This window comes from Pecten maximus, chromosome 2, assembly GCF_902652985.1.
Source record: "Pecten maximus chromosome 2, xPecMax1.1, whole genome shotgun sequence".
Lineage (NCBI taxonomy): Eukaryota > Metazoa > Mollusca > Bivalvia > Pectinida > Pectinidae > Pecten > Pecten maximus.
In genome coordinates, this window is record NC_047016.1 from 16,784,905 (window position 1) to 16,811,039 (window position 26,135).

A 26,135-nucleotide genomic window follows, 5' to 3' on the forward strand; every position below is an offset into this window, starting at 1 on the left:
TAATTGACAGTGGGGGCGCCCTTATTAAGATTAGTTATTCTGAAGTTATATGAAACAGACTATACCTTATAGCAGAATACCCAAGGTTGTGGAAACGGTAAAATATTCAGTCATAAAAATATTCCAGATGAAGATATCTATTCATTATCATATATTAAGCTTAAACATCACTTGAATACTCCTGTAAACTTGTAAACCATGCCAGCTGATCTTTAGACCAGAGAACGTGTGTTCCACCATTTATGTTCAAATGGAACTCTTTTGTGTTCTATTTATAGAAACAGGTGATTTCCCAGATCATATCAGACATCGTTTTCTTTGACCTAATAATTGATTTACAATGTCTTTTACTAGCTTTCTGTTCTGAACAAAAGTTATTTATCAACAAGAATGAAGTATTTACTTTATCTTCAAATAAAGATGGTAAGTTATTATTTGTATGTGTGTTTAGTTTTGGGTGCTCTTTGCACTGACATGTCATCCTAGCCTGTAGGAATACACAAAATGTGGCGAAAACATGTGTTCCAGTTACTTAATTTGCTGAAGAAAATTGAACACATAAAGTAGCAAAATATTTCACATGAATTATTACTTTTGAACACCTTTTTGACACTCAGTCAAAGATTTATTTCCTTGAAAAAAAGGTAGGGGCGCCCTTATTAGGGCAGGCGCCCTTATTAAGTCAAATACGGTACTTAACCTCTGTGATCTGAAAATAGGTCAAGGGCATTTGTATGAGGAAGCCTTAAGGTTCTCTTCCCCATGTACCTCCTGCCCAAATATCAGTTCTCAGTTGCTTATAGTTTTCTACAAGAAGTTCAAAGTTGATGGACAGACACTTACTTATGCACCCTGCCATATAAGCTCACTAACACTTTGTGCCATGCGAGCTAATAAATGAGGTTGAATTGAATCCAATAATTTCAACTTACTTCATAATAAGCAGAAACTTTTATCAAACCTGATTTTCTTAAAGAACATTTTACTGCAGTAGGTATCACCTTGAAAGTTAAATAGTTTTTTCCTTCACATAAACTCTGAGTCTTTATTGAATTCTCATCATTATCATCTTTCATGGTGACTGTTTTTTAATATGGATTTGTGACAAGTTAGGTACTATGTATGGCCATGTATCTATGCCCTTGAAGGTTGGCGCCTAAGAATAATTATATTACTCCATGGCCATGGATCAGAATATCCTATCACTGACCAGAGGTAGTGATGTTCAATCAACTGTATGGTCATTTACACATGAGAACTATACAATTCTACCACAAGGGACAGTAACCTTCTTAGAAAAAAACAACTCAATAACAATTGTGATGGCTAAACTAGGTCAAGGTGATTTCAATCATAAACTGTTCTTAAATGAAATTAATGAAGCTTAAAATAGAGCAACAAAATTAATATTGTCACCTCCAAATTTCTAAAATAATTCCAGAATAGCACATTTTCTGGAGCAGGAAATACAATACTAAATCTTGATTAATGGTATCCCAACCATGATTAAAGATAGACCATCAACAATTCTCTTCCAGCTACTTTAAAATCTCCTATGGCATAATCATAGGTATATTATAACATACCAATGACTACACAATGATAAAATAACATACCAATGACAACACAATGATAAAATAACATACCAATGACTACACAATGATAAAATAACATACCAATGACAACACAATGATAAAATAACATACCAATGACTACACAATGATAAAATAACATACCAATGACTACACAATGATAAAATAACATACCAATGACTATAGATAACATACCGATGACTACACAATGATAAAATAACATACCAATGACTACACATTGATAAAATAACATACCAATGACTACACAATGATAAAATAACATACCAATGACTACACAATGATAAAATAACATACCAATGACTACACAATGATAAAATAACATACCAATGATAAAATAACATACCGATGACTACACAATGATAAAATAACATACCGATGACTACACAATGATAAAATAACATACCGATGACTACACAATGATAAAATAACATACCAATGACTACACAATGATAAAATAACATACCAATGACTACACAATGATAAAATAACATACCGATGACTACACAATGATAAAATAACATACCAATGACAACACAATGATAAAATAACATACCAATGACAACACAATGATAAAATAACATACCAATGACTATACACAATGATAAAATAACATACCGATGACTACACAATGATAAAATAACATACCAATGACTACACAATGATAAAATAACATACCAATGACAACACAATGATAAAATAACATACCAATGACTACACAATGATAAAATAACATACCAATGACTACACAATGATAAAATAACATACCAATGACTACACAATGATAAAATAACATACCAATGACTACACAATAATAAAATATGATAAAATTTAAATTCACATATCAAGAAACAGGAGTGAACAAAGTTCAGGTGTACCGATGATAGATGTTATCTGTGTACCCACTTTGTCCAGTTTCCTATGACAACCATTTGTCCAGTTTCCTATGACAACCAATGTTACTATCAGGACGGTTATACAGAACTAGATCTATTCCTGTAAATTGTAAATTTTCTCCTAGAACGTTAATGGATACCAATTAGAAGTATAGCAGAGAATACACACAAAGTGCTTGTCAATTCTCCTCCTAGCAGGCAAATGTTTCACAACCAACAAACAAGATGTACAATTAGAGACAGGACAGACATAATTTTCTAGCCTGGCCACATTAACAGATCACACAGTAGAATCCAGTTGGATATTGTCTTGATATTTCCTAAGTAACCAGGACCACTACAAGTGACATGTAAATTGTAAATGATAGCCATCCCAATCTAACACAGCAGGCCTGGAAGTAACAAATTAATTCTACTCTGTTAGTGTAGATGAAGACAATCACAGCTGTAGTCACCCCAGAGTTTGTACATCCGAATGTTTGTTACATTTCAGGATTATTCTTCTTTTTTTTTTTAATTCACTTCTTTTTAAATATCATCTCAATCTAGAAATTACTAATATGGTTGTCCCACAATCAAATCACCACTAATCTGGTTGTCCTACTATCAAGCCACCACTAATCTGGTTGTCCTACTATCAAGCCACCACTAATCTGGTTGTCCTACTATCAAACCACCACTAATCTGGTTGTCCTACTATCAAATCACCACTAAATTGGTTGTCCTACTATCAAGCCACCCCTAATCTGGTTGTCCTACTATCAAATCACCACTAATCTGGTTGTCCTACTATCAAGCCACCAGTAATCTGGTTGTCCTACTATCAAATCACCACTAAACTGGTTGTCCTACTATCAAATCACCACTAAACTGGTTGTCCTACTATCAAATCACCACTAATCTGGTTGTCCTACTATCAAGCCACCACTAATCTGGTTTCCTACTATCAAGCCACCACTAATCTGGTTGTCCTACTATCAAATCACCACTAATCTGGTTGTCCTACTATCAAATCACCACTAAACTGGTTGTGCCTCTATCCAGCCACCCAGATACACCTCCGTACTACTAATTCAGTTGTTCCACTAATCAGTTACTACTTATCCAGTTGTCCCACTATCTAGTCATCGCTAGTCCTATTGTTCCACTTTCCAGTCACCACCAATTGGGTTGTCCCATTATTCAGTCACCACTTATCTGGTGTCCTACTATCCAGTGGCCACCAATCGGGTTGTCCCACTATCCAGTGGCCACCAATCTGGTTGTCCCATTATTCAGTCACAACAAATCTGGTTGTCCCACTATTCAGTCACAACCAATCTGGTTGTCCCACTATTCAGTCACAACAATCTGGTTGTCCCACTATTCAGTCATAACCAATCTGGTTGTCCCACTATTCAGTCACAACAAATCTGGTTGTCCCACTATTCAGTCATAACCAATCTGGTTGTCCCACTATTCAGTCACAACCAATCTGGTTGTCCCACTATTCAGTCATAACCAATCTGGTTGTCCCACTATTCAGTCACAACCAATCTGGTTGTCCCACTATTCAGTCACAACCAATCTGGTTGTCCCACTATTCAGTCACAACCAATCTGGTTGTCCCACTATTCAGTCACAACCAATCTGGTTGTCCCACTATTCAGTCACAACCAATCTGGTTGACCCACTATTCAGTCACAACCAATCTGGTTGTCCCACTATTCAGTCATAACCAATCTGGTTGACCCACTATTCAGTCATAACCAATCTGGTTGTCCCACTATTCAGTCGCCACCAATCTGGTTGTCCCACTATTCAGTCGCCACCAATCTGGTTGTCCCACTATTCAGTCATAACCAATCTGGTTGTCCCACTATTCAGTCATAACCAATCTGGTTGACCCACTATTCAGTCATAACCAATCTGGTTGTCCCACTATTCAGTCATAACCAATCTGGTTGACCCACTATTCAGTCATAACCAATCTGGTTGTCCCACTATTCAGTCACAACCAATCTGGTTGTCCCACTATTCAGTCACAACCAATCTGGTTGTCCCACTATTCAGTCACAACCAATCTGGTTGACCCACTATTCAGTCACCACTTATCTGGTTGTCCCACTATTCAGTCACCACTTATCTGGTTTTCACACTTTCAGCCACTACTAATCTTAATTGTTCAGAAAGAAGATGACTGGATTATATAATGTAAATCTGTAAATATATTTATGTTACATCTTACTGCTGATCTCGAAATATAATTAAGTTCAATGATGAATGAATCATTAACACCAAAATCTGTTTCTATAGAACACAGGTATACAGGACAAAGCATTGTCGGACATAACAAAACTAACAAGAGTTCTAACAAGAGATCCCAGAGGGATCTTGGCACACCATTGAATGATCGATATCAGTCAAATGAAAGACGAATCTTTTCTCTCTTTCCCCCTTCTTTCACTCTTCTTTCTAAACATTTAATAACTTTATATAATACAATATAGCAGGAGCAACCTGTAATTATCAAAATCCAAGATAGACGCCTGTCGGCCATGTTGTTTTCCGATCAGACCCAAAATAAAATATGTATAATTGCGACCTTGGGGAAGTTACATATGCAATTTGAAAAAGATTCCTTCAGTACTTTCTGAGAAATAGCGATAACAAGAATTGTTGATAGTAGGGACGGAAGGATAAACGGATGACGGACCATGGACGCAGGGCGATTTGAATAGCCCACCATCATCAGATAGTGGGCTAAAAATCTGTACAACAGTTCAGGGCATACAGCACTTCCTAGAACTATATCTTTTCAATCATTTTTATCGTATTTTCAATTGTATAATTAGGTAATAAATTGATGGTCTGCAGCTGTGGTTTATTGGATACAGAATTCTAATGTTAAATACTGTGTGTAAAACTTCCAGCACCGGAAGGTATTTTACAGTTTTCTACCTAAAAAAGGCTACTACCACAATATACAGTCTGACTTACAGAGACAAACTACCGAGGCAGTGTTTGAAATTTTGTTTTGTTATAAGTATCTAAAAAGAAATACCAATAAGAAGATTAGATTTGCCTTTCCTGTTTCCTCCTATATAACATCATTGCTGGCTCCCTTAATACAACTAAATGTTGTAAAGTTGACATAGACTGATTCTGTTGCCATGGCAATAAGACAACCTAGTAGACAAAGCTAGAATCTTCCAGCCATGTTTACAAGCAAACAATCAAATTCTGTCTCATAATTGTAGCATTTTTGCAGCCAAAGATTCTCTTAGAAATTTCATTAAGTTTGAAACTGACATTTCCCTATGGCAATATAAAGATCATTTCAAACCTTATGTAAAATTCTGAAGAGTCAATGTGTGTTTTAATTGTTGGGATAAATTATTGATGAGCAACATTTGTCTTCATCAACAGAATCAGGAATGGGTTACATATATATATATATATATATATATATATATAACATTATCCCCATCAACTAACATTCTATTCAGGAAATTGATGGCTTTTATTCAGAAAAATAAAATTACATATGAAATTTATTTCTGTGCTATAAAACAAAACAGCTGCCTACTGCTATCAACAACCTATAAAAATTGATAATCTTTTGTATTTGGAAAAGTTAATATCACTAAATAATAACACTCCTGGCTTCTGTCAAATGGAAGGTGTGGACCAAAATAAGGAAGGTGTGGACCATTATAAGGAAGGTGTGGACCAACAAAAGGAAGGTGTGGACCAACATAAGGAAGGTGTGGACCAACATAAGGAAGGTGTGGACCAACAAAAGGAAGGTGTGGACCAACATAAGGAAGGTGTGGACCAAAATAAGGAAGGTGTGGACCAACATAAGGAAGGTGTGGACCAACATAAGGAAGGTGTGGACCAACATAAGGAAGGTGTGGACCAAAATAAGGAAGGTGTGGACCAACAAAAGGAAGGTGTGGACCAAAATAAGGAAGGTGTGGACCAACATAAGGAAGGTGTGGACAAATTTAAGGAAGACATGGACTACGAAAAAGAAGTCATGGACCAATATAAGGAAGTCATGGACCAATATAAGGAAGTCATGGACCAATATAAGGAAGTCATTGACCATATAAGGAAGTCATGGACCAATAAAGTCATGAACCAATATAAGGAAGTCATGGACCAATATAAGGAAGTCATGGACCAATATAAGGAAGTCATGGACCAATATAAAGAAGTCATGGACCAATATAAAGAAGTCATGGACCAATATAAAGAAGTCATGGACCAATATAAAGAAGTCATGGACCAATATAAAGGGGTCATGGACCAATATAAGGAAGTTATGGACCAATAAAAGGAAGTCATGGACCAATGAAGTCATGAACCAATATAAGGAAGTCATGGACCAATATAAAGAAGTCATGGACCAATATAAAGGGGTCATGGACCAATATAAGGAAGTCATGGACCAATAAAAGGAAGTCATGGACCAATAAAAGGAAGTCATGGACCAATATAAGGAAGTCATGTACCAAATAAGGAAGTCATGGACCAATGAAATCATGAACCAATAAAAGGAAGTCATGGCCCAATATAAACAAGTCATGGACCAATATAAAGAAGTCATGGACCAATATAAGGAAGTCATGGACCAATATAAGTGAGGAATAAAACAGTTTGTAATAGCTCCTTCATAAGCAAGTACAAAGCTCTGTTGGAAGACATCAACAAAGGCATTGAACAAAATTCATAATCAACAGAAACATTGGACAAAACTCACAATCAACTGAGAAATTAACAAAACTCACAATCAACAGAAACATTGAACCACATCCATAATCAACTGAGACATTGAACAAAACTCACAATCAACAGAGACATTGAGCAAAACTCACAATCAAGAGAAATATTGAGCAAAACTCACAATCAACTGAGACACTGAACAAAACTCATAATCAACACACATTGAACAACACTCACAATCAACAGAGACACTGAACACAACTCACAATCAACAGAGACACTGAACACAACTCACAATCAACTGAGACACTGAACAAACTCACAATCAACAGACATTGAGCAAAACTCACAATCAACAGACATTGAGCAAAACTCACAATTAATAGAGACATTGAACAAAACTCACAATCAATAGAGACATTGAACAAAACTCACAATTAATAGAGACATTGAACAAAATTCACAATCAACAGACATTAAACAAAACTCACAATCAACAGACATTGAACAAAACTCACAATCAACAGACATTGAACAAAACTCACAATCAGTAGATACAAGGAACAAAACTTGTAACAAACATCAGAATCATCACACAAAACTACCATACCCATCAGAAGCATTAAACAAAACATAATCATCACAAGCATTGAACAAACTCTCACAAATGTCAGAAACGTTGAAAGAAAATGTCACAATTATAAGAAGCTATTGAACAGAGCTGTAAAAAGGAATCTAAGTAATGTTGTAGAGAGAACAAAAATACACTGTTGACAGATACCAAAAAGTATTTATAGAGGAGACTGTTTTAATCATTTTATTATGAAATATATGGATGTTAATCCCTAAATACTCCCAATGGAGTCACCCTACTGATGTTTATCCCAAAATCCTCCCAATGGAATCACCCTACCAATGTTTATCCCCTAATCCTCCCAATGGAATCACCCTACCGATGTTTATCCCCAAATCCTCCCAATGGAATCACCCTACCGATGTTTATCCTCAAATCCTCCCAATGGAGTCACCCTACTGATGTTTATCCCAAATCCTCCCAATGGAGTCACCCTACTGATGTTTATCCCAAAATCCTCCCAATGGAGTCACCCTACTGATGTTTATCCCCTAAACCTCCCAATGGAATCACACTACTGATGTTTATCCCCAAATCCTCCCAATGGAGTCACCCTACTGATGTTTATCCCCAAAACCACCCAATGGAATCACACTACTGATGTTTATCCCCTAATCCACCCAATGGAATCACCCTACCGATGTTTATCCCCAAATCCTCCCAATGGAATCACCCTACCGGTGTTTATCCCCAAATCCTCCCAATGGAGTCACCCTACTGATGTTTATCCCCAAAACCACCCAATGGAATCACCCTACTGATGTTTATCCCCTAATCCACCCAATGGAATCACCCTACTGATGTTTATCCCCAAATCCTCCCAATGGAGTCATCCTACCGATGTTTATCCTCAAATCCACCCAATGGAGTCACCCTTCTGATGTTTATCCTCAAATCCACCCAATGGAGTCACCCTACTGATGTTTATCCTCAAATCCTCCCAATGGAATCACCCTACTGATGTTTATCCTCAATATCCTCCCAATGGAGTCACCCTACTGATGTTTACCCCCTAATCCTCCCAATGGAGTCACCCTACTGATGTTTATCCTCCCAATGGAGTCACCCTACCGATGTTTACCCCCAAATCCACCCAATGGAGTCACCCTACTGATGTTTACCCCCTAATCCTCCCAATGGAGTCACCCTACTGATGTTTAGCCCCTAATCCTCCCAATGGAATCACCCTACTGATGTTTACCCCCTAATCCTCCAATGGAGTCACCCTACTGATGTTTACCCCCTAATCCTCCCAATGGAATAACCCTACTCCTTATACTAGTGGTATTTACATCTGTTGAAGAGTCCTCTCATGGCCATGACGCTGACACCATTTTTAGATTTGCAACAAAATTGAGTTTCCTCAAAACAATTTAATAAGGAAGAAGTATTTATGTGAATCAAATTAAAATTGATGGGAATCCCTGTTGAAAACAGATGATATCTTCTACACTTGCGTCTTGGTCCCGCATGCTGGCTCAGAAATCAGAGAACAGGCTTAATCAGGATTTTAACACTGAACAGTAGAAATACTATATAAGCCTGATTTTCTCCCAATTACCAACCCTCATGTAATGCTTTTTATAGACAAGATTCTAGGTATAAAATGAACAATTAAACATAATTCAGACTTTACTTCTATAAAAATCAGATGCAGAAACCAATAACCTTAATAATTACTATCATTTCCACAAAATACCCATCATGTAGAAAGATTAATGGACCACATTTGTCATTATTAGGAAAATATATCAATCAGCTGGCCTAACATTCCCAGCAAACAGTAACTCATGTCATTGTTCTAAAACCCAACAATGAACAACAGCCAGCAGTTCATGTCCTGGTTCTACAACCCAACAACCACTAGTTCATGTCCTCGTTCTACAACAAACAACCACCAGTTCATGTCCTGGTTCTATAACCAAACAACCACCAGTTCATGTCCTCATTCTACAACCCAACAACCACCACACCAGTTCATGTCCTGGTTCTATAACCAAACAACCACTTGTTCATGTCCTTGTTCTACAACCAAACAACCACTAGTTCATGTCCTTGTTCTACAACCCAACAACCACCAGTTAATGTCCTTGTTCTATAACCAAACAACCACTAGTTCATGTCCTCATTCTACAACCCAACAACCACCAGTTCATGTCCTGGTTCTATAACCAAACAACCACTTGTTCAAGTCCTTGTTCTACAACCCAACAACCACCACACCAGTTCATGTCTTGGTTCTAGCCCAACAACCACTAGTTCATGTCCTGGTTCTATAACCAAACAACCACTAGTTCATGTCCTTGTTCTACAACCCAACAACCACCACACCAGTTCATGTCCTTGTTCTATAACCAAACACCCACCAGTTCATGTCCTTGTTCTATAACCAAACACCCACCAGTTCATGTCCTGGTTCTATAACCAAACAACCACCAGTTCATGTCCTCGTTCTACAACAAAACACCCACCAGTTCATGTCCTTGTTCTATAACCAAACAACCACTAGTTCATGTCCTCGTTCTACAACCCAACAACCACCAGTTCATGTCCTGTTTGTACAATCTATCAATCATCAGTTTTCATTACCATTCTACTTCTTTAAACTATGATATTTTTTTTTGAGACTCAAATTTCATGGTTTAAAAAAAAAAATGTTTCAGCCCCAGTACATTTTTCCTTACTCACTCCTATTTTACATATACATGTTTTATGTCCAAATTCAGATCATGGCCCCATTGTTCAAAAGGTGATTAGCTTAATCACTTGATTAGTGAAAATTTCATTTTTCCTTTACTTCATATAATATGGTTTTATATTCTTCAAAATAAGCAGATAGGAAGAGACTGACAAGTTTTATAGTTTCTTAAAATTTTGTCAAGTTTGGTTTACCACAAATTAGTATATCAGGATTTTAATGTCTTGTTAAACTGTGATAAGTCTAATCACCTTTTGAACAACTGGGCCCTGATGGTTCTGACCGAAACAATGTTGTTGACTTGGAAGGTTGATACTATATGATGTGGGATTTATTAATTTACATATACTTTTATGTGGCGATATAGATTTATCTCAAGAAATTAACCTATATATCTTAAATCATGTTTACTTATATATAAAGAGCACTAAAAGATTTCAACTATTATGATTATGTTGCTCATCATTATTTTCCATGTCTCTCCTTTATGAAATTGTGTGTAAGTGAGTGTGAAAGGTGTGCTGTTTAGACTATGTATAATTATTATACCTATCTGCAACCGGTCTATGGAAAAGACTTATATAGGGTAATCCTGTTGTCTGATCCTATTATTTCATATATATAAATATTTATAATAAAAAAAAAAAAAAAAAAATTAACAAATGATAATAATATACATAAATATTTAAATTTCTAACATAATTAGGTTTATTGATTGTATGTATATTGAACATGTATTTGTATATATTTGGAATAATAAAGTAATTTTTGAATTGAATACTATGATGACATTCTATTAATGTATATTGATGTATATTAATGTATATCCTCTACTATGAGTTGTGTACCCTACCATCATTGTTAATATTGGACAGCATATTTCATGACTGACATACAACCAAAAAATATTGTAAACCTGTTTTCTCAATTTCCTTTAAAATGAATTGATATGAATCATGGCTTATCTTGACGAAATGTACTAAATCATTGATCAAGCATTATTTGAAACACCTAACCTATACCTTAAAATTAATTGATTTACAGTACCAGCCAACATTCCATCGATCAGTAATCCACCAACCTGTATTCACTAATAAGTATTCCGTTAATCTCTATTTACTAATCAGTATTCCACCAATCAGTATTCACTAATCAGTAATCTGTTAATCTGTATTCAATAATCAGTATTCTGTTAATCTGTATTCTGACTAATGAGTATTCAACCAATATGTATTCACTAATCAGTATTCAACAAATCAGTAAATCGGTATTCAACACATCAGTATTCACTAATCAGTATTTTGTTAATCTGTATTCACTAATCAGTATTCTGTTAATCTGTATTCTGACTAATGAGTATTCAACCAATATGTATTCACTAATCAGTATTCTGTTAATCTGTATTCACTAATCAGTATTCTGTTAATCTGTATTCTGACTAATGAGTATTCAACCAATATGTATTCACTAATCAGTATTCAACAAATCAGTAAATCGGTATTCAACACATCAGTATTCACTAATCAGTATTCTGTTAATCAGTATTCACTGATCAGTATTCTGTAAATCTGTTTTCACTGATCAGTATTCTGTTAATCTGTATTCTGACTAATCAGTATTCTGTTATTCTGTTATTCTGTATTAACTAATTAGTATTCTGTTAATCTGTATTCACTAATCAGTATTCTATTATTCTGTATTAACTAATTAGTATTAAACCAATCAGTATTCACTGATCAGTATTCTGTTAATCTGTATTCACTAATCAGTATTCAACCAATCAGTATTCACTTATCAGTATTCTGTTAATCTATATTCACTAATTAGTATTCAACCAATCTGTATTCACTAATCAGTATTCTGTTAATCTGTATTCTGACTAATCAGTATTCTGTTATTCTGTTATTCTGTATTAACTAAATAGTATTCAATCAATCTGTATTCACTAATTAGTATTCTGTTAATCTGTATTCACTAATCAGTATTCCATTAATCTGTATTCACTTATCAGTATTCTGTTAATATGTATTCACTAATTAGTATCCAACCACTCTGTATTCATTAATTAGCATTCTGTTAATCTGCATTCACTAATCAGTATTCCACCAATCTATATTCACTTATCAGTATTCCACTGATCAGCAGTTTCCATAGCTGAGAATGAATCGCTTTCCTGAGTAAAGGTTACATATACATCAATAATTGACCCTGGATGTCAAAACACTGGATATGTTCAGGGCATGTAAGGTATTTTCCCACCTGTACCAACATTGTTAAGGATCTTAAGTCTATCATTTTTCATGTCACACCTCAATTTATACAGCACCAAGCCCTTGGAGGTCTCGGGTCATACTCGGGTTGAGACCTGTATAGATCACACTTACATGACATTTTCCAAATTTTGCTTTGTTAGTGACTTTTATTATTGGATTTTGAACATTTTGATGTAACCATTATCTGTACTTTTACACATTTCCATTTATCTCAATATTTTCACTGCTATCTACATTTTAATGATGATCTATACTTAAATATGCATATGAGTGAATATTTCAATATCTATTGTAATTACCTGTATCCTATCATAAGACTTATTAGGGTACAAACACATATTGACTCAAAGTTGGGGGTGGACTACTGGAACATTGAAATAGCATTGGTTAAGATTTAATTGAACTATAAATAGACATCGACTAATTACATCTATGATCTTATTGCTGGAGGTCAAAATACATATTGCTATACTTTTTAATCTATTGTTCTGTGATGATCATTGCTTGGAATATCTGAACAATGAAGAATATCGTAAATCTTATATACACATATATATGAACTCAAAACAGGGTCATGACCTTTCAAGGTTACATGTCATAACCAACAGCTGTTGACTAATATGACTTCCAACATCTGCACACGGAACTCATTTATATAAAACAAAGCTTCTAATTCCTCATTTCCATTACAATTTCACCATGATGATGAATTCACACCAGAATAATGTTTTGTATAAATATACACCCGAGCATTATAACTACCGGAATTGGCACAAATCATATTTCATTTTGCTCGCTACCTTTCCTTCTGGCAGCCGATAATCTATAGTCCATTGCCTTACTTTCCAAGCTGTGATATAATTACAGGTTTTATGCAAAAATCATTGGCTGTATTGTCAGGATCTAGATCTCCAACTGAATATAAAAAGTGCTTTCCCATACACACAACCTGCCTTTCCCTATAAAATATGTTATTAAGACCCAAAACCATTAGAAAAAAACCCCATTACCAAGTTACAGGGGTGTGAGAAAAATAAAAGCAGGAAAAGCATTTTAAACATTGACAAAACTAATGTACTAAGGGTGGAGGTATCCATTAGCCTGAGGCTATAAGAAAACATAGTAATTGACTATGCAATCTTGTGTTCAAATCTTTCGGCAAATTATACATTGTTCTAGGCAGCACGGATGATGCCAGAGCTTTTAACATGTGTGTATAGATTTTACAGTGTGTATATCCTCATAAGTAGCCATACAAGTGGTGTTTCAAGGAATTCCCACATTACATCATTCCTTATCTGACATAGTCTAAAACATGATTTTACTAAACAAGATAATTCAACATACAGCGTTCTCTCAGTCGACTTGACACCTGGAGGTGTTGTGTGCACTTCAATGTTGGAAAATGTCTAGTCTTGGAAAGTCTGGAATCCTATACAGCAACGATGATTAGAGTAGGGCTTCCTCAGAGGTGAATATGTATATTTGGTGAAGAGTGGGAAATGTCAGTTGTACCTAGAAAAATGAAAAAAAAAAAAAAAGTTATATACATTATTAAATACATTCTGACCTACTCAAATGCATTTCACATCACCTGTCTGTTTCCTGCCCACACCTGCACTTATTTAGTTTGTTAGGGTACAACTCACATTTGTAAAATCCTGACGATGTGGGTGGATATGTATAAAGATTCCACATTTTAGCTGACATTATGTGTAGTGATCATGGTGATGGCTTCTCTAAGTGGGTTTGACAAGTTGTTAATCATATAGGAAAACAACACATGGTTTATGTATCAAAAATCCATTATGACTCTCTAGATCTAATTTAGACTGGGTTAAAGGTCAACACATATTTTGATATTTTGAGAAAGTCTGGATTCTCTTCAAGTTTTTAAAAATTCATCATTTCACATTTACAAAGCAGATCCCCTCAGCTTTAAAGACCCTAACGAGACAGAGGTGATATTTCTTAGACTGTTAATGTCACTTGATAGTGTGACCAGTATGAACTTGAAGTCATAATGACGGAGACAATGACAGTAACATGTCAAACAATAGGTCCATCATCAGGCTGTTGGGTCATAGTAGTTTAAAATCCACAGAGAATTTAATGGTGAAAAGGAGAGAGCTAGAATATAAATTCTGCCATTGAACTGTCTTATTGCACATAAAGCTAGCCTTGTTAAGCTTATAGTGTCATTTATATCAATTTTAAATGCCATATAGGAAAACTTGGATTGGTCAGAATTCTCTTATCATTACATATACAAAAGTCCAAAGGTCAATGGAGGTCAGAGAGGTCATCAGGTGCAGTATCAACCTTCATCAGTCAACACTTTATTAAGGAAATGTTAGAAGAGGTCAGAGGCGTTCATCTGATGTAATACCATACTTTGTATTTTATACAATGGTAGAATATGAAATTAGCCCAGGCATGTGTTAGAACATTTATAAATTTTTAATAAAGAGACATAAAAGCATGGTAGCTTTATCTCCAATGACAAATCTCATTAGGAAATCATTAAATCAGATTAGCTCCACTGAGATCCCAATAGAAACAGGTACAAACTGGAGGTGTATTTCTCGCAGGTACAAATCAAACTCCCCTGGTACAGGAGGTGTATTTCTCGCAGGTACAAATCAAACTCCCCTGGTACAGGAGGTGTATTTCTCTAAAGGGACAAATCAAACTCCCCTGGTACAGGAGGTGTATTTCTCGCAGGGACAAATCAAACTCCCCTGGTACAGGAGGTGTATTTCTCTAAAGGGACAAATCAAACTCCCCTGGTACAGGAGGTGTATTTCTCTAAAGGGACAAATCAAACTCCCCTGGTACAGGAGGTGTATTTATCCACAAGGGACAAATCAAACTCCCCTGGTACAGGAGGTGTATTTCACCACAAGGGACAAATCAAACTCCCCTGGTACAGGAGGTGTATTTCTCTACAAGGGACAAATCAAACTCCCCTGGTACAGGAGGTGTATTTCTCGCAGGGACAAATCAAACTCCCCTGGTACAGGAGGTGTATTTCTCCAAAGGGACAAATCAAACTCCCCTGGTACAGGAGGTGTATTTCTCGCAGGGACAAATCAAACTCCCCTGGTACAGGAGGTGTATTTCTCCACAAGGGACAAATCAAACTCCCCTGGTACAGGAGGTGTATTTCTCCAAAGGGACAAATCAAACTCCCCTGGTACAGGAGGTGTATTTCTCCAAAGGGACAAATCAAACTCCCCTGGTACAGGAGGTGTATTTCTCCAAAGGGACAAATCAAACTCCCCTGGTACAGGAGGTGTATTTCTCTAAAGGGACAAAATCAAACTCCCCTGGTACAGGAGGTGTATTTCTCGCAGGGACAAATCAAACTCCCCTGGTACAGGAGGTGTATTTTTCCACAAGGGACAAATCAAACTCCCCTGGTACAGGAGGTGTATTTTTCCACAAGGGACAAATCAAACTCCCCTGGTACAGGAGGTGTATTTCCCTCAAGGGACAAATCAAACTCCCCTGGTACAGGAGGTGTATTTCTCTAAAGGGACAAATCAAACTCCCCTGGTACAGGAGGTGTATTTCTCTAAAGGGACAAATCAAACTCCCCTGGTACAGGAGGTGTATTTCTCCACAAGGTACAAATCAAACTCCCCTGGTACAGGAGGTGTATTTCTCTAAAGGGACAAATCAAACTCCCCTGGTACAGGAGGTGTATTTCTCCACAAGGGACAAATCAAACTCCCCTGGTACAGGAGGTGTATTTCTCTAAAGGGACAAATCAAACTCCCCTGGTACAGGAGGTGTAATTCTCTAAAGGGACAAATCAAACTCCCCTGGTACAGGAGGTGTATTTCTCCACAAGGTACAAATCAAACTCCCCTGGTACAGGAGGTGTATTTCTCTACAAGGGACAAATCAAACTCCCCTGGTACAGGAGGTGTATTTCTCTAAAGGGACAAATCAAACTCCCCTGGTACAGGAGGTGTATTTCTCTACAAGGTACAAATCAAACTCCCCTGGTACAGGAGGTGTATTTCTCCACAAGGTACAAATCAAACTCCCCTGGTACAGGAGGTGTATTTCTCCACAAGGGACAAATCAAACTCCCCTGGTACAGGAGGTGTATTTCTCCACAAGGGACAAATCAAACTCTCCTGGTACAGGAGGTGTATTTCTCCACAAGGTACAAATCAAACTCCCCTGGTACAGGAGGTGTATTTCTCCCCGGGACAAATCAAACTCTCCTGGTACAGGAGGTGTATTTCTCCACAAGGGACAAATCAAACTCCCCTGGTACAGGAGGTGTATTTCTCCACAAGGTACAAATCAAACTCCCCTGGTACAGGTGTATTTCTCCACAAGGGACAAATCAAACTCCCCTGGTACAGGAGGTGTATTTCTCTAAAGGGACAAATCAAACTCTCCTGGTACAGGAGGTGTATTTCTCTAAAGGGACAAATCAAACTCCCCTGGTACAGGAGGTGTATTTCTCTAAAGGGACAAATCAAACTCCCCTGGTACAGGAGGTGTATTTCTCCCCGGGACAAATCAAACTCTCCTGGTACAGGAGGTGTATTTCTCCACAAGGGACAAATATTTGACCATGTTATGTTGAAAAAAGGTCAAGGTCATTCATTAGAACAAACTTGGTAACCAATTATCCCAGCATGCTACAGTCCTATATTCCTGATTACTGACATTAGTGTGACAACCCTGTGTGCCTGGACTGAGTAGCAGAAACCCTACTTGACTTTACACCAGTGTTACAACCCTGTATCCCCAAATTGAGTAGTAGCTAGGTCTATGTGACTTGACACCAGTATTACAACCCTGTATCCCCAGATTGAATAGTAGTATACAGTTATTGTATGGGTGTGAGGGAAATAGCACTTTTATTGTCCCCTGAGCTGAGGGAAATAGTTAATGTCAAGGGGGACAATAAAAGTGCTATTTCCAAAAATACCCATACAATAACTGTTTTATTATACCAACATTTAAATTATTCCATTTTGTTCAAGACTAGTAATAAAAGCAAAGTCTGTTTCAATGATCAAATTTTAATGTAAATTCAAAATCAACAACAACAACAAAAAAACAAAACAAAAAAACCCAAAAAAACAAGGTATTACTTGTGTGTTAGCGTTATGTTTCTTCATCCAGATTATATAATTATGTAGAAGAAGCCATTTTCCGAAATGTTTCTGTAGCATTCACTGGAACGATTTTAGTAAACTGTTTCGTCTTGGACACTTACATTTTCGAAAGAGTTTTCGGGCTTTATCCTAATACAAGGGATTGTGGTAGAGACGATCCGAAGGAATATGACAAATGTATTGTGCAATCAGAATGAACAAAGCAAAAAAATCCGCCAAAATATGAATGCGCTCATTCCGGGTAAATAGCATTTTCGACTATTAACCTGGTAAATAGTATTTTTGGAGGATGTGTTTCAAATAGCATTTCTATTGTCTACCTTTTATATAGTGTAAAATAACTAAAGGTATAATAACTAGGTCTATGTGACCTTACATCAGTGTGACAACCCTGTATCCCTAGACTGAGTAGTAGCTAGGTCTATGTGACCTTACACCAGTGTGACAACCCTGTATCCCTAGACTGAGTAGTAGCTAGGTCTATGTGACCTTACACCAGTGTGACAACCCTGTATCCCTAGACTGAGAAGTAGCTAGGTCTATGTGACCTTACATCAGTGTGACAACCCTGTATCCCTAGACTGAGTAGTAGCTAGGTCTATGTGACCTTACACCAGTGTGACAACCCTGTATCCCTAGACTGAGTAGTAGCTAGGTCTATGTGACCTTACACCAGTGTGACAACCCTGTATCCCTAGACTGAGTAGTAGCTAGGTCTATGTGACCTTACACCAGTGTGACAACCCTGTATCCCTAGACTGAGTAGTAGCTAGGTCTTCTATGTGACCTTACATCAGTGTGACAACCCTGTATCCCTAGACTGAGTAGTAGCTAGGTCTATGTGACCTAACACCAGTGTGACAACCCTGTATCCCTAGACTGAGTAGTAGCTAGGTCTATGTGACCTAACATCAGTGTGACAACCCTGTATCCCTAGACTGAGTAGTAGCTAGGTCTATGTGACCTTACATCAGTGTGACAACCCTGTATCCCTAGACTGATTAGTAGCTAGGTCTATGTGACCTAACACCAGTGTGACAACCCTGTATCCCTAGACTGAGTAGTAGCTAGGTCTATGTGACCTTACATCAGTGTGACAACCCTGTGTGCCTCACTGAGTAGTATAAAGCCCTAAGTGACCTGGCAATAGGTTCACACTGTTGTGATATACAAGTTAAATCCTAAGGCTGGTGAAAAGATGACTCCCGATTAATAGTTTATATATATAAATTTTGAATTTTTACAAAAGACTCGAGCCAAATGTTGACATTACCCAACAATGAAATGCACTAAAATATGGAGAAATCCTACACCAATCAGTGGTGAGAAAGTATTTAGTGTCAAACATTTAATAGTACAGTCTCGCACTCACAGAAGGAAGGATTGTTCTGGAAGCTTGTAACTGGACACTGATAGACAGCCATTGTTTTGACGTCAGGTGTAATGTAAAAAAGATTTAGCAGAGAAAATGTCAAACTAGTCTATATTTGAACACATCATCTTAGGCGTGGTCTAAAAAATTTATTTTATTCACAGGAATTTTTTTTAAATGTTTAAAAGTTTTGTCAGCTGAAAATTTCCCTTTAAATTAAAACAAATAATAAATGTATTAATTAATTTTTTTCTTTTCTTTTTTTGTACTTGTCAGTTTTGATACCATATTTGTTTCAAAAATATGAATGTAAAGGATATCGTAAATGAGAAACAGTATTTTTGAACTTTTCACCATCAAACTTACAATGCTGACACACAAGGCCGTGACGTAAGGGGAGACACACATTTGCACCAGGACAACTTTAGATGTTATAAACCTAAACACCTCATTATTTACCTGTAATCATTGAACAACAACAAAAAAACGTAGACTGTGTATTCAAATTTCACAAGTCAAACATATTATTGTGAGCTGTATCAGTTTACTGAATGAAGACCTAGATGATTAATGAAGTGCCAAAGAAAAGTGGCTGAAATATACCTGAATTTGCATATATTACACCGAAATATTTGATCCAGTTATTGTACTTTATGAACCTGTACCAAAGAACCTTTGATAATCTTTTCACATCATTCTAAAAATATCGTACCTTGATTAACAAAGATTTTACTACTACAGGAGGATGGGGTAGAAAGAAGAAACAAGAGGCCCAACGGGTGTGTATACCATTCACCTGGCATTAATCCAAGTTTTTAAAGAATCATGAGTTTGTTTTGTAAAGTAGAAGTCATTGTTTATTTCTAGATATACTATAATCACATACACAGTAGATCACATACTTCATCAAAGCAGTTGGCAACACACATATTCTATGGAACACATCTAGGTCTTCTAGTTATTGAGAGGAAGATATTAAAAGATTTTTAAAGTCTTTGACTTTTGTGATCCTAAAAATACATTAAGGTTATCCATTAGAAATGGGAAGCCAAGTACATACAAATCGCAACACATCTCCCCGATTATATTGTGCAGTCTCACAATAGAATGCAGACCAAATCCATCCCACATTCAATTGGATTGAAAACCAGACACAATGAACAAGTTGATTACAAAGTTAGAAATATTGAGTTTATGTAAAAAGAAACGTTAGGTATATTAATGAACTTCTAGGCGTAAAAACAAATTTTAATTAAAAAGCTACATTTTTCAATTTAAGGAGAATGTTTTCAATTTCAAAGTTGCATGTCAATTTATTCCAAAACCAGATTTACAGGAGTACCATCATCCAACTGATTATACAGCAAAGCTTATATTTCTGACCTGATGTTGATGGCTTTACCAGCCAGACATTACAAAAATCACCAATTTAACAAAGCAGCTGCTTTTTATTGTTATTTTAGTTTTTTCTTTTCATTTTTGCATCCTTTTATTTTTGTTCAGAACAGTATCAATCTAGCTGTAACAATCAAGATATCTAATTTATTTTTTGTTTCTGTGAAATGAAGTACTGTGTTTATTTCTTTACTTTTTAACATTAACTTGAATGATTAAATCTATAAATTGACATGGATGTAAAATTTTAAGATTTATATTGCAATAACCTGATTACACTTATGGAGGTGTCTTGTTTCAATGGCAACTGCAAACTCAACCATAAAAGGACCAATCAGTATGGTATTTTGATCTCTATAGTTAAGTGACCCCAGGGTCTTATGGTAAAATAGGCTTCCATTTGTATATGCAACTTTAAGAGTCTATACATGGAAAACATACTCCAGTATGTACATGGGAATGTTGGATAAAGAAAGGTGTCATTAACAAAGAACTTACCACCCCTTCAGGTACAGAGAGATTTTACCAATAAAGTACCTGTCATCCCTTCAGGTACAGAAAGATTTTACCAATAAAGTACCTGTCATCCCTTCAGGTACACAAAGGTTTTACCAATAAAGTACCTGTCATCCCTTCAGGTACACAAAGGTTTTACCAATAAAGTACCTGTCATCCCTTCAGGTACACAAAGGTTTTACCAATAAAGTACCTGCCACCCCTTCAGGTACACAAAGGTTTTACCAACAAAATGCCTGTCGTCCCTTCAGGTACAGAAAGGCCTGGCCTAGTTAGCCAAGAAAATCAATCTACCCCGGTATCTTGTTACAAAATTAACAATGAATGACATCTTTCCTTTAAACATGTTAATTGCAATCTAAATTTAACAATGAAATCTTGAAAAGGACCAGAGAGTATTATATGTACAAGCTTTATCTAGCATACCTAGACATTATAAAGTCAAAACTCAATACAGTTTCTGTTGTTGATGTTATCCTCTCCAAATTTAAATTTTGATTTTAATTTAATTCTTAAAGCTATATAAAGGGACCTATGTCACACAATTATTTTCTGTACAAATTCAGTTTATATAGTTATTAGTGAGCATTCCCATGAGAATGTTATCTAGACTTTGTTTACCCAGCATCTGTCTGTCTTAACAAAGAGTTGGACACCCATCCACATCTTCCCTTTATATAAAGAATCAGAATTGAATTAGCCATGATACTGTTCACTTACTAAACTAACAGAGATCTTCGTTTTCAATTTCATAGATCCAATTCAACCTGAATCACCTACACAACCAGTATAGAAACACCAGCAATATACACAGTAATTACACTGAAACATATCTTCCCCATCCTTTCAGTATTCATAACAGCATCGAACAACCATTATTAGATCCATGCTAGGGGTCACCAATACATTTGACTTTCATTGTATCTCATTCTTTCTGCCATCCCACCTTTCAATCAAAGCTTTCTAAAGATGAATTGACCTTCAGGTTGATATGGCGTTGTGACAATGACCTTGGCTTCCTGAAGCCTGTCATATTCCCTTGGATGACCATCAAGTTCATGTCAGAGCTTGTAATGAAAACCTCTTCACAGCGAATTTGCAAGTGTGACTTGCATTATTTCCGGAATATTGTTTGTCCTATCAAGTTTGACAGTAACAAATTCCTTTCCAATAATTTTGATATCATCAGCTCAAGTATTTTATTGATCGTGAATGAGTATCTGGTACTTTAACCATAGTGAGAAAAGGCTTGCAGTTGCTCTCACAAGGAAATCAAGATATGAAGTAAGTTCTGCGACAGGTCACACCTTGCAATATGAAATGAGCTAAAAGTATTTTGTACTATGATCACATACCTGACTTCCCAATAAAACAAAACTAAATCTTTAAGGAAAGTAAGCATGTTTAATTTCATTATACTTAGACTTAGAAATGTCCCTGTCAAATAAATTGTACATGGCTAAGGTTTGATACCTAATAATATTCAGGACCATATATATTTCTTCTATTACAGATTAAGGCCTTTCATATCCTAACATGTACGAGACCCAATTTCCTTGTGTTAATAGGAGTCTAACAAACTGTGAACAGTGGTTCCTTGTAAAATGAAACAACTGTTTTTATTAAGTGTTTTTCAAAGTTACACTAATTTTTTTAACAGTTAATGGTATTCTGGAACAAGACCAGTGTGAAGCTATAATACAAATAAGATCGCTGATCTGAATGTCAAATACCATGACCTCAGTTTATTGTAAAGTTGGGATGTTTAAAAAGTCAAAGTAATTAAATTTCTTTAATTAATGTCCAAAGTGTCATTAAGTTAATTTCATCTGTAACTCTGACAAAGAAATATGCAATTTCATTATGTTGTTGTAAACTGACAAAACACAGGGAAAGTCTTTTACGAAAACACAGGAAATTACATGTCTTATTCCACAGCTCTCTGACAGAAACATATCTTTCTGTTTCATCAGGATAGATTTAGTCCTTAATGACTGGAAACTGCTCATAAACATACTTCCTACCCATTTCTGACCTTGGAATTTTAAGTCGTTGGATAAACAAGATAGGTGTGGCTTTTTACAAAAATAGAAATAAAATAAGTCTAAATGGCTTTAAAAACGATTATTGTTGATACAAAATCCCAGGCTGGTAAGGAAAGTGCATGTTGATATATATGTATATTTTAAATGCCGACTTGACTTGGTCAATCAGCAAACACAGAATGTGTTTAAACTGGTTGTCTGTATCCTGAATGTTTATTTAAATAAATAGAGAATATATATAGCATCTTATAACATGGGTCCATTTCATACAAGATAATTGTTTCTCCATTTCAATCAGACAAATTTTATCATTGCATTGGCACATTTGCATTTAATATAAAATATCTGACTGGTATGATTCATAGACTTTTCAGTAAATATGGTTATATCTACCTATAATGATGTCACAGAGTGTCGGTACATCTCGTTATATCTACCTATAAAGAATACCTATAAAGTTGTGACAGAGTGTCGGTACATCTCGTTATATCTACCTATAAAGTTGTGACAGAGTGTCGGTACATCTCGTTATATCTACCTATAATGATGTCACAGAGTGTCGGTACATCTCGTTATATCTACCTATAAAGAATACCTATAAAGTTGTGACAGAGTGTCGGTACATTTCGTTATATCTACCTATAATGATGTCACAGAGTGTCGGTAATCTCGTTATATCTACCTATAATGATGTCACAGAGTGTCGTTACATCTCGTTATATCTACCTATAATGATGTCACAGAGTGTCGGTACATCTCGTTATATTTGTCAGAGTGTCGGTACATTTCGTTATATCTACCTATAATGATGTCACAGAGTGTCGGAAATCTTGTTATATCTACCTATAATGATGTCACAGAGTGTCGGTACATCTCGTTATATCTACCTATAATGATGTCACAGAGTGTCGGTACATCTCGTTATATTTGTCAGAGTGTCGGTACATCTCGTTATATCTACCTATAATGTTGTCAGAGTGTCGGTACATCTCGTTATATCTACCTATAATGATGTCACAGAGTGTCGGTACATCTCGTTATATCTACCTATAATGATGTCACAGAGTGTCGGTACATCTCGTTATATCTACCTATAATGTTGTCAGAGTGTCGGTACATCTCGTTATATCTACCTATAATGATGTCACAGAGTGTCGGTACATCTCGTTATATCTACCTATAATGATGTCAGAGTGTCGGTACATCTCGTTATATCTACCTATAATGATGTCACAGAGTGTCGGTACATCTCGTTATATCTACCTATAATGTTGTCAGAGTGTCGGTACATCTCGTTATATCTACCTATAATGATGTCACAGAGTGTCGGTACATCTCGTTATATCTACCTATAATGATGTCACAGAGTGTCGGTACATCTCGTTATATCTACCTATAATGATGTCACAGAGTGTCGGTACATCTCGTTATATCTACCTATAATGTTGTCAGAGTGTCGGTACATCTCGTTATATTTGTCAGAGTGTCGGTACATCTCGTTATATTTGTCAGAGTGTCGGTACATCTCGTTATATTTGTCAGAGTGTCGGTACATCTCGTTATATCTACCTATAATGATGTCACAGAGTGTCGGTACATCTCGTTATATCTACCTATAATGTTGTCACAGAGTGTCGGTACATCTCCTTATATCTACCTATAATGTTGTCAGAGTGTCGGTACATCTCGTTATATCTACCTATAAAGTTGTCACAGAGTGTCGGTACATCTCATTATATCTACCTATAATGATGTCACAGAGTGTCGGTACATCTCGTTATATCTACCTATAATGATGTCACAGAGTGTCGGTACATCTCCTTATATCTACCTATAACGATGTCACAGATTGCGGTACATCTCGTTATATCTACCTATAATGTTGTCACAGAGTGTCGGTACATCTCGTTATATCTACCTATAATGTTGTCACAGAGTGTCGGTACATCTCCTTATATCTACCTATAATGATGTCACAGAGTGTCGGTACATCTCGTTATATCTACCTATAATGTTGTCACAGATCGCGGTACATCTCGTTATCCCTATAGATGTCTTACTTTTAGGAAATCCCCTGTTAGATCTGTTTTCTATTGTGGTCAATTTCAGTTCAACTGTAACAGTGCAATAGAATGTACCAAAAACGAACAAGATATTAGCACCTTTCAGTTCAATTTTTAAAAGACAGTCAGTAATTGGACATAATTGTTTTCTTTTTAATTCCTCATTTTCACTCGTGTGTTATATATGATTATCAGAATAGGTAATAATAACTTGACAGAATAAAACTGCTCATTCATTGGTTTAGACACAAGGCCTGGGACAGTGAAGTTGGTTAGATACATAATGCAGTATGTCAACTCCACAGCAGGCCACCCTTAGATTCAATTACAGAAGGCAATGAAGAGAATTAGTCATGGAAAAAAATCTCCATTTTTAGGGCGATCATTAATGTTTAATTCAAAATATTTGTGTGACAAACTAATGCAAAGCCAGAAACGGATATGGCAATGGTAGAAATATAACAATGGGAGAAAATGGTCGGCAATCACCATATATTGAAGCGTGAAATCAAGCAGTCACTTAAATACCTATAAAGGTAATGTAAATATTTATGGAGCGCCCTTAAAGGTACACAGGTAAGAAATGTATATACTCCCAGTCGTTAACGAACATGTCAGAGATTAAATTCCACCAACAACCTTATTTAACAACAATAAAAATCAATGTGTTCCTTTCAGCAGATATTTTATGTCAAGATTTTTTATGTTTGAGACCGATTGCAATTCCACGCCCCTCATTTAAGAATTGATGGTGGAAACCAGTTACCTCCCCTTAC

The 26,135-nt window shown here is 36.1% G+C and overlaps 1 protein-coding gene across 1 annotated transcript; it reads left to right on the top strand.

Annotated features, from left to right (window-relative positions):
* The first annotated feature begins 6,161 nt into the window (after positions 1-6,161).
* LOC117341776 (uncharacterized protein DDB_G0290685-like) lies at positions 6,162-6,827 on the top strand. The gene has a single exon (XM_033903642.1). It carries the CDS (start codon positions 6,162-6,164, stop codon positions 6,825-6,827), a length of 666 nt encoding a protein of 221 aa, XP_033759533.1.
* The last annotated feature ends 19,308 nt before the right edge of the window (positions 6,828-26,135 follow it).